Consider the following 11,269-nt stretch of genomic DNA (forward strand, 5'->3'; position numbering starts at 1 on the left):
CATTATGACATCATTTATATTCAGATCACACATCCATGGACAGGTAAGGACAGAATGGGCGGTCTGCAAAGTCTTATTCGGAGCAGGGATCCTGTTTTTAGTCAAAGGTGGCAGCTTTTCTTAGTGTCTGCAGACTCGTTTTTCACTTCAACACTTCCTCCTTCTTTTTTTCATTCTCTTTTCTCTTCCCTCTCAGAGCCACCAGAAGCGGACGTAGACAATGAGCATGATGAAAAAGACACCGCCAGCTGCAAGCTTGGCATAGGTGGAGCGGGTATTGAGATACTTGGCGTCGCTCCGGTACTTCTTCGACAGGCTGGTCAAGTTGCTGGCCTTGGAGTCGAGCGCTGCAGGGAGGAGAAACCAGGAGGACAATAGAGCAGCAGTCCAGAAGCGAAAAGGAAAATGGGGAGAGGGAAAAGGAGGAGGGAGAGGTAAAGAAAAGGACAACATGAATGAGTCTGAGGAGCATGATTTCTCAAATTAATTATTTAGCAAGGCGGATGACCTACCAGAGAGAGCCTCTCCTCTCTGCAGCACCTCCTCTATGTTTGCCACCATGATCCTCTGTACATCCTGGAGCTCTGTGTTGATGCTGCCCAGATTCCTCCTAGCTCGGCTGTCGATGTATGACTTCTTGGTTTTTTGGATGTAGGTGTCTGGGAAAGGAACAGAACAACATTTAAAACAGCAACTCATTGCAGCCATTGCAGATATCTGTATCCTCCCTTGCCAGATTGTTGTTCCACAGTCCACACTTTCTCTTCTCCTTAACACTCCATAATTGACATGATACACTAAAACTGAAACTCTAAGGCACAGAGGGTGGCACAGACTGAATACACCAAAAAGAGTAAGTCAAAACTTAAAAATGTTAACTTCTTCAGACTGAGTTAAGATGCTGGAGGCTTTTTTGTGATTTGCCGAAACTCTGCCGAAGAAAAAGGGATTCTGCCGACAAACTGACAGTGGTGCAGGCAGTGCTGCATTCTTTCCCAACAATAGAGTGGGTTGTAGCCAGGAGGAACTCATTTAATGTTTGCAGGAATTGTAAGCCTGAGAACTTGAGAAACAGAAGAACAATAACTTTTAAAAACTATGCAGATTTTAGACAATCACTATGGCTAAACTTAAGAATAGGATATTGATTTATGGGAGTTACCTTCATAAGAATAATCCCTTTTAATTTGTCAAGTACTTGAAAAAGTTATGTTCAAGATAAGTGGATCTAAGAAATTTGTTTTGTATTTTTCTGTATCATTAAAACAAAGTACATATCAACGCTCATGTATCTAAAACTAATAGAAAAAACAATGTTTTACTTACTAAAATACAACAAGACTACACAACACCCACTGATCAATACCATAGACTGCATAATTGATGGACGTAGTATCCGTGACGTCACCCATCTGTTCTGAAGTGCTGTCGGCGGGAGCCATATTGGAAATGCTGAACACAACCTAACTTCTGTCAAGCTAGTGTGAGGTAAAGAGGCAGGCTTTGAGCCTCCTAGCTAACAGCTACAGTGTTCCTGCCTGTCAGTCAAGTCAGTCATGTCCTTATTTGGGCAAAACTTGTAACCTTAATATCTTCTGAACTGTTGCGTTATAAAAAAATTCATCCCCCGTACAGTGTGTGTCTATAGAGAAATGAGCTCTTCAGAACTAAGCCGTTTTTTGGACCAGGCTGTAAACATGTTTATTAATGCTGCAAAGATCGTCTTTTTTGAATTGGTGTGTATGTGGTTTCCACTGTTTCTGCAGCCAGCCTCAAGCAGATTCTCAATGAATTGCAGTTTAAAACACTAACTGCATGGGCTTCATATTTTGAGACTAGAGGTTGCCACTTGATCAATACAGACTTTACTTTAGGCATGACCAGAAGAGCCACATGCTTCAACAAGAAGTGAAGCAGTGTTTCTGTTCTTCCAGTCCACTTTCTTTTCTCACCAAATTCAATGAAGGAGTAAGGTCGGGAGACTGTGGGGACCTTCTTTCCGTGCTGCTCGTGGAACTCTGCCTGCAGGTCCTCTAGGTAAGCAAAGGCGAGCTTCTTTGGAAAGCTGGCTTCACACAGCACAAGGTAGCACACGCCTTTCTCTATGAAATAGCTGCAAGAAGAACATCGAAATGTGAGACACGAAACTGAGAGTAAGGGGGTTTTCAGGGTGCCAATTAGGAGCAGGGTAAACTTTACTTATTGCAGCTTTACTTTACATTTATATCAGGAGTCGTAGCTTTTTGACAGGACTCATGCTCTGTTTCATACTCACTGAAATGACATTGAACCAGCCTCTAAAGTGCAGCGTGTTGGACTCTGATCATTGAGCTTCCTGAAGAGCTGCTTTGCTTGACTCTGATACTGTTGAAGATCCCGACCCAACTAAACGTAGAAAAAATAGAGGTCAGTGAACATATTTTTCTCTCACATCCATTTAAAAAACATATATTGTGTTTAACTCAAGCAAGACAGAGTTCTGAAGCAAATAACAAAAAATACAACAGATGAAAAGAAAAGCATGGTTCCTTAGACAGGATTAACAAACAGAGAAACCACCCACAGTCCAGATTTAGTCTATTTTCTTGTTGTTGATAATTTCTTGCACACTAACGTGCTGAAATAACTAGCTGGCATTAACAGACCCAACAGTGTGATTCTACGTCTGCAGGCGATGTGTTTAAAAAAAACAATCAGACACTTCATTGTTTATGACAGCATTTGGCTGACGGATGGAATGTATCACTTATTAGATGTTGCAGATGGTTCTTCACAGCGACACTGTGGCATCACAGACACGTATCATGTCACGCATGATGTTGAAGTGCACAACAGAGACACAACAAACCTTTTCACTTCCCTTTTTGTAAGCAAATGAGAGAGTGAGGGAGAGATGTTAGACTCAGAACAACTTCACATGTTAAGATGCCATCCATACGAACACTTTTCACATGTTCAGGTTATGTTTGTGTCAGAAGATACCGTATTCAGACCGAAACAGTCTTACTCAAGCCAGTAATCTGAGGGAAAAGCCTATGACAAGAGGATTAAACTTGGTCTAAGTATCTGTATTTTAATTCTTTCTAATCATAATGAGCATTTCAAAATCCACAATTTCATTCTTCCTCTATTCTAGCATAGCCTGTTACAGGAAGCTTTTCCTTGCCACTGTATCTTACAACATGCTGCAAAGTGCTCTGCTCATGGTGGATTACGATCAAATAGAATCTTATCTCATTCTGATGTCTGGCCTTGATGTCTTGCGATAACATTTGTTGTGAATTGGAGCTACATCCATAAAGATTGGTTGATTGATACAGGGTTGTTCCATAGAAAAACTCCTATTTTAGCATATCTCCAATGCAGCTGCTGCAGGTCACAGGTTGAATTTTAGCACGTCCAAAATGAGAAATCATTCCAGATATCCCAAATGTAATCTTGTAAATCCAAAACTAAAATTATTACCAGTAACAACTTGATTTGAGATATCTGAAAGGAAGTTTTTTTAGGTTAACATCCAAATTGTTCATTCTGTGTAGGAAGAGTGACGTTGTGGATGCCTTTAATGACAGTTTTTACTCCACTTTAACTATAGGAAGAGTGCTACTCTGGATATCTAAAATATAATCACTGACAGGAGTGTGTCCTTTAAATGTTAAAACCGCATGCTATAAAAAGCTAACGTTTGTGAAAGCTGGCTCATAAGCCCCATAATTGGGATTTAAGCGGTCTTCATGTAACAAATCATACATTCAAATGTGAAAAAAAGGGATAATTTCTGAGGCTAAATACGGTCTGTGCTACTTTTTTATTGTCTGTAAAAAAGAGACACTGGAGTATTTTATAAAGACCATGAATGTCTCCATGTGCAATACAAACATATTTTTTACACCTAAAATCTCTTGGCCAATACAATAATCTAATAATAGATAATAATGATGCTATGTCAGCTAAAATGAACATACATTTTTAGAATCCCAAATCTTTGGTTATTCAAAAACTTTAAGCACGCATGACTTAAACAAACATGACAGTGCATTCTGGTGGACAAACTAAGCAATGGAGAAGCTGCTCCTAGTTTATGTCCATCTTATCTTTTACTGTACAAAACTCTTAAGACTTATCAGCAAATATACATTTATTTGGAAGCTTGTATGACAAACAAAAGTATAATGATTTTGCTTAAACTTCATTCTTTACGAGGTGTAAAAGACTTAAAGCTTCTGTTGGTAGTCACAGAGTAAACATCTGTTCAGAGACAGGGACTTCGAAATCAACATAGATCGGCGTGTGCAGTCATGATAGTACCGGATTCATAACCAATCGGAGGACGCAGTAGGGACCGCCCCTTAACCAATCAGGACAGAGGATTGGAGATTAGATATGATTGGTTCGTCATAACGGGAACAAGGGGAATAATAACATTACTTGATACAAAGGCATTGGAAACCGCAGAGATTTCGCAATAGTCTCAAATTACTTCACCTACCAATGAGTACCGATGGTCATTATGACCTTTTCTCCAAACCCAGTGGAAAAAAAGGAGCGTTTTTTTACACCATTCCTACCAACAGCAGCTTTAATCAAACATGACAGTGCATTCAAGTGGACAAACTAAGTAATGGAAAAGCTGCTCCTAGTTTATGTCCATCTTATCTTTTTACTGTACAAAACTCTTAAGACTTATCAGCAAATATACATTTATTTGGAAGCTTGTATGACAGACAGAAGTATGTTGATTTGGCTTAAACTACATTTTTTTATGAGGTGTAAAAGACTGAATTCTGCTATTAAACCTGACTCCTTTAATTTTGGTTCTTGTAAGTTGAATTTAATATATACTAGATATGACACAGATATGTCTATCTACATTAGAGACCTGTATTAGATAGTAAGGCTTATTTAAAGCGACAACAGGATCTCATGTCAATAAAACTTACAGGTGATGTTGTGCAATGCTCTACTGATTAAGATCATCTGAGCTTAGTCATGTTGGTTAAAACACAGGAAGCCTGTTTTGTAACAGTGAGGAATGAGCCAGATGATTAAATATACCTCCGAGGACTCGTTTACAGGCCTACAACAGCTAGTACGTTTAAGCTAACGTGTCAGTCTCATTTATTTAACTTGGAGGCAGTGGCTGCAGAAGCCTGAAGTGATAACACCAGCAGACAGCTAACGACCACAGAGGTAAAAACAGATAAAATGTTAACCTGCTCGTCCTCCTGCATTGAGGCGGCTAACGGGAGGCCGTCAGCCAGCCGGGCGATCATCGTCAGCAGCACCATCTCTCCGAAGTGTCCGGGTGTTTCTCTGCTGCCCAGCGAATACTACAGGTGAACAGGACCAGTGTTTGACAGGCTGTGAACTGACAACACCACAGGGCTGATGCGCTGAGCTGGCCGGAAACGCAAGAGCTTTGGGTGTAACGCCTAAATAATTCCGTCCTGCGCCTGTGGTGAAAGCATATTGTTCCGAGTCACATCGACTTCCGATGTTAAGGGTTATAGTGACAACTTATTCTTAATTTTCGTACCCAATGCGTATAAATAAAATTTCTCTTTACATTTAATGAATGGGACATTTTCGGACCCAATATCCAATTCAATTCAATTTGTTTTATTGGCATGAACAAAGACATGTTGTTGCCAAAGCACATAAGATTCACACACATATACATTACATATATATACATTACATACTTTTGGGGGCAGCAGTCGCTCAGTCCATAGGGACTTGGCTTGGTAACCGAAGGGTCGCCGGTTCAACGTTTGGCAAGTGGACTGGTGGCTGGAGAGGTGCTGGTTCACTTGCCTGGGCACTGCCAAGGTGCCCTTGAGCAAGGCACCGAACCCCCAACTGCTCGGGGTGCACTGGTTGATGGCAGCATCCTTACTCTGACATCTCTCCCTAAGCATGTTCACTGCATGTGTCTGCATGATTGTATGTACACTACCGTTCAAAAGTTTGGAGTCACCCAGACAATTTTGTGTTTTTTCATGAAAACTCACACTTTTATTTATCAAATGAGTACAAAATGAATAGAAAATGTTGTCAAGACATTGAGAATGTTAGAAATAATGATTTTTAGTTGAAATAATATTTTTGTCCTTCAAACTTTGCTTTCATTAAAGAATGCTCCCTTTTCAGCAATTACAACATTGCAGACCTTTGGCATTCTAGCTGTTTATTTGTTGAGGGAATCTAAAGAAATTTCACCCCACGCTTCCTGAAGCACCTCCCACAAGTTGGATTGGCTTGATGGGCACTTCTTGCGTACCATACGGTCAAGCTGCTCCCACAACAGCTCAATGGGGTTGAGATCTGGTGACTACGCTGTCCACTCCATTACAGACAGAATACCAGCTGCCTGCTTCTTCCCTAAATAGTTCTTGCATAATTTTGAAGTGTGCTTTGGGTCATTGTCCTGTTGTAGGAGGAAATTGTCTCCAATCAAGTGCTGTCCACAGGGTATGGCATGGCGTTGCAAAATTGAGTAATAGCCTTCATTATTCAAAATCCCTTTTATCTTGTACAAATCTTCCACTTTACCAGCACCAAAGCAGCCCCAGACCATCACATTACCTCCACCATGCTTAACAGATGGTGTCAGGCACTCTTCCAGCATCTTTTCACTTGTTCTGCATCTCACTAATCTTCTTCTGTGTGATCCAAACACCTCAAACTTTGATTCGTCTGTCCATAACACTTTTTTCCAATCTTCCTCTGTCCAATGTCTGTGTTCTTTTGTCCATATTAATCTTTTCCTTTTATTGGCCAGTCTCAGATATGGCTTTTTCCTTGCCACTCTGCCTAGAAGGCCAGCATCCCAGAGTCTCCTCTTCACTGTAGACATTGACACTGGTGTTTTGCAGGTACCATTTAATGAAGCTGCCAGTTCAGGACCTGTGAGGCGTCTATTTCTGAAACTAGAGACTCTACTGTACTTGTCTTCTTGTACTGTTGTGCACCGGGGCCACCCACTTCTCTTTCTACTCTGGTTAGAACCTGTTTGTGCTGTTCTCTGAAGGGAGTAGTACACATCGTTGTAGGAAATGTTCAGTTTCTTGGCAATTTCTCGCATGGAATAGCCTTCATTTCTAAGAACAAGAATAGACTGTTGAGTTTCATATGAAAGTTCTCTTTTTCTGGCCATTTTGAGAATATAATCGAACCCATAAATGTGATGCTCCAGATACTCAACTAGCTCAAAGAAACGCCAGTTTTATAGCTTCTCTAACCAGCAAAACCTTTTTCAGCTGTGCTAACGTAACTGCACAAGGGTTTTCAAGATGTTTCTAATCATCCATTAGCTTTCTAACTCGATTAGCAAACACAATGTACCATTAGAACACTAGAGTGATGGTTGCTGGATATGGGCCTCTATACACCTATGTAGATATTCCATTAAAAACCAGACGTTTGCAGCTAGAATAGTCATTTACAGCATTAACAATGTATAGAGTGTATTTTTGATTAATTTAATGTTATCTTCATTGAAAAAAACAGTGCTTTTCTTTCAAAAATAAGGACATTTCTACGGAGCCCCTAAAGTGACCCCAAACTTTTGAACGGTAGTGTATATACCAAAAACTGTGTGTGTAGCATGTCCAAAAAAAAGCACGAGTGAAAAAAATTGAATTTCCCCCCTGAGGATTAATAAAGTACCTTTCTTTCTTCTTTCTTATACGCATTAATAAACAATGGTGTCACCCATTCAGCATATCTCAATGTCCTCACTTGATGCCGTATGCTCATAAAACCTTCACATAAAATATAATATTATGGGATGGTGCATCCCTCGGGCTGTGACAGGCAGACACATATTTAGCAGCCAGAGGAGCTGCTGACCCTCCCCCAGGAGAACTGACAGTTTCTCTTCTGGGGTTAATGTTGGGAAGTTTGTCACCTTTAGTGGGAATCTCTAGTAAAGATAACTTGCTACAGTGGAGGAGGAAGTGCATCTCTGTCTCTATCCTCCAAAATCTCCATCAGATTGTATGTAAATAAAGATGAATAACCCGAAAATGGCAAGTACATGTTGTTTCTGGCTTTAATTTGTGTGTGCTTCTTTTGATTGCTGTTTGTTTTTCCCCTTTTATTTGTCACAGGACTGTAGGGGAAGCTAAATGTGTGCAACACTTGAGTCCAGTATCTTATCCCACTGTATCATATCATCACATTACATCTCACACATGGGATAGTATTGCATGTCATGGCATTACATTGTATCCAGTCTTATAGTATCCCATTGTCTGGTATCCCATGTTATCCTATCCTATGGTGTTTTATCATATTGCAGTGCATGGTCTAGCATTGTATTGCATTGAAGTGCAGTGCGTTTTATTGTATTGTAGTGTATAGTCATATCAAATCATATCATATCATTTCATATCATACAAGCTCAGTGTTTTCCCTCTTGAGTTATTACGGACGCCTTTCCATTTCCTGTCTGTTTGTCTCTGTTAACAGAAAGATATCACTCTTTCTTCACTAATTCTTTATCATGCTCTACACTGTGGGGTAACCAAAGATCAAAATGACTCGTTATCTAGTCACTGCAGATGCAAAATGTATGCAGCAGGGGTCATCCTTGTTCACTGATAGTGAAAGCATCACTGACACCTTCATTCACTACATCAACAGAAAAGCGACTGCATTTTGATTCAGCATTGAACAGAATTTATTACAATGATTTATCCTACTTATGTTCCAGTAATTATTTGGATTGATTGCCACCATATCATTGATCTAAACCCACTTTAGAACAGAACTGCAATTTACTCTAGTCTATAGAATGACATACAACAAAAATATTGACTTTTGTCATCCTTCAAAAAAGAGAAGCTCACCCAAGGATTCACTAAAAAGTTATCACTTAATGTTCCCATGACATGATGGGGCAAAGCAAGGAGATCCAGGTACAAAAGCCTTTGAGAATCCACTCAATAAGACTTGCAATGAGAGGTGGGATACAGAATTGATGAATTAAATACAAAACTTAAAGGCACACATGACTACATTGTGAAATAGCTTCTACTTGGGGATAATCATTAAATACCTTAGCCAGAGACTCCTGCTCTGAAATAATGCCAGACTGATGTGAGATAAAGACAGCAAGAATGGACTTCCAGATAGTGGAATAGTTTGTGTATCCTCTCACAACCTTTCAGTCTTGTGACGTCCCAGTGAGTCAGGTGGTGGGTCCACAGGGAATCACTGTCACAGGCTGCAGGCCTGACATGGCCGACCCCAACAGAGTGACCCCTGATGTCTGCCACACAGCATGTCTGCTGCCTGCGTGACATTTGTTGGAGGCAAGACATGGCATGAGCAGAGAGGGGCATGACAAAAAAAGAAGTGTGTATCTCTGACTGGACATAAAATAAAACAGGCCATCGTTTCATAATCCACAGATTGAATACTTTCAGGACAGGGGGTATAGATGAAGTGTGTCCAAAGGGAATTAAATGAGGAACGTGACAGATTGAGGAAGAGATGGTAAAAAGAAAAACAGAAAGCTGAGGAAGAGGAACTGAGTGGAAGAAGAAGGTTTTGAAGACAGACTGGATATAAAAAATATAATAAGTGCAGTGTAATAGATTACTTACAAGTTATCACTCACACCTCAGTTCCAAATCTGGATAAATAATATCCAAATAAAGATTTCTGCTGGGCAGATTATGTCTTATTTCTTTATTTTTTCCCTCATATTTTCCAGTGTCCTCATGGGAATCATAAAATAACCATGCTATGTCATCTTCTCTCTGTCTCTGTCTGCCCCCCAGCCTCCATCTGCTAACATGGCACAAGTCCTGTCCCCATGCAGCTATAGGTTCATATAAGCACGGCACAGAGTCAGGTTCAGTCACAGTGAAGCAACTGAAACTCTCCTGAGTACAACTGGGTGACTTTTACTGCACTCATCTTAAATATTTCCATGCTGGAGATTCTCTTGCCACTAGGATAAAAGTGTAATGAGTTTTTGTTTTGTTTTTGATGCTGTAATCATTTAAGCCTCAGGGTTTAAACACATTTAATTAGCATGAATCCACCACAGCAGCTCTCAGTGTGTGATAATGCTAACAGGAAGGGACAGCCTCAAGTAGCAGAGGTTTACTTCTTGGCTAAATTATTTTATTTCTTGGCTAAATAACAATAAGCATCACGTAAGAGGCCTTAAATTGAACTCATGGGCTCACTGCACGACCCAGATTCATCCAACACACACTGAAGCCTCCACACTCTGCAGTTCATAATGACACAGAGTTGAAGGCAATGGCTGCAAAACATGTACAGACAGTTCATTTGTTTTGGGTCTAGATGTTCTGATAAATTGATATGCGCCTTATGTCAACAAATGGTTTGAACAAGCTTGGGATGAATGAATAAGTGTAGAATCCTATGTAGGCGAGGAGGATACAAAGGTACAAATCCATAAATAGAGGATTTGTCTCAGTTTTTCACAAAGGCACCATCATTTTTTATATCTGTTCTCATTCTGTGTCTGCGTATTCCCCGGCTTTGAAGTGGTGAAAAGAGAGGGAGGGTTTTTTTTATGCAACTCTTTTGATACAAACTGTACCACAAACTATTAATCTCAGAAATGTCCGTTTTGCTGGAATGACTTCACAAAAACAAAAAGAGTTTATTGAAATCTATCAAAAATCAGACTTTGATTAAGGTGGGGCAAAATAACAAGACATTGTCTACAACTTTATCCAGGTTTGGAGTAAATTACTACTTGGTGGAATCCGTCCACATGTTATGTTTTGTCAGTATCAGGCTGCATGTCATAGAAGTCTCCAAACTCCTTTAACTGGTTTCACATGATTTCTTGAAAGCAGATGTAAATGCAATTTTATTTGCAGCTATAAGAAAAAAAAACCTTAGGCATACTAACTAAACTACTAACTAACTATCATATCTTTTAACCTGTACTGTTTGGGTTAATTTGACCCGTTTTGACATTTGACAGCAGCAAAAACACCATTAATATCATTGTTTTAATCTAAATTGGATGACTTTTCTTAAAGTGTCCCAAAATACACAGAAATGAAAATACTGTCTCATTTCATACTTTTTAAAATAATAAATTTTATGCATCTCTATTGAAATGGACTTAATATCCTCCATTGTGGGTCAAATTAAAAAAAAAGGTATATTTAGGAAATTTTGTAACACTGAAACTGTACATGCCTGGAGCAGGGAGAAGGACCTTGACCTTAAACCGGGAACAGAACAACAAAAGACACAATGGGAACCAATA

At 39.7% G+C, this 11,269-nt stretch overlaps 1 protein-coding gene across 1 annotated transcript; it reads right to left on the reverse strand.

Annotated features, from left to right (window-relative positions):
• On the reverse strand, positions 1-5,447 carry sec22bb (SEC22 homolog B, vesicle trafficking protein b). Its single transcript, XM_034700414.1, has 5 exons — positions 5,214-5,447; positions 2,276-2,385; positions 1,953-2,113; positions 513-659; positions 1-347 (listed from the first exon to the last, which is right to left on the reverse strand). Exons 1-5 carry the CDS (start codon positions 5,286-5,288, stop codon positions 193-195), a joined length of 648 nt encoding a protein of 215 aa, XP_034556305.1. The 5' UTR covers positions 5,289-5,447; the 3' UTR covers positions 1-192.
• Between the last annotated feature and the right edge of the window lie 5,822 nt (positions 5,448-11,269).

This window comes from Notolabrus celidotus, chromosome 2 (genome assembly GCF_009762535.1).
Source record: "Notolabrus celidotus isolate fNotCel1 chromosome 2, fNotCel1.pri, whole genome shotgun sequence".
Lineage (NCBI taxonomy): Eukaryota > Metazoa > Chordata > Actinopteri > Labriformes > Labridae > Notolabrus > Notolabrus celidotus.

What these genes read in the sequence shown, in the direction of transcription:
- sec22bb (XM_034700414.1), bottom strand. Translation starts at nt 5,288, where the DNA reads ATGGTGCTGCTGACGATGATCGCCCGGCTGGCTGACGGCCTCCCGTTA. An exon ending in CAATGCAGGAGGACGAGCAG is followed by an intron (nt 2,386 to 5,213) that starts GTTAACATTTTA and finishes TTCTACGTTTAG; the next exon opens with TTGGGTCGGGATCTTCAACA. An exon ending in TTACTCCTTCATTGAATTTG is followed by an intron (nt 660 to 1,952) that starts GTGAGAAAAGAA and finishes TTCCTTTCCCAG; the next exon opens with ACACCTACATCCAAAAAACC.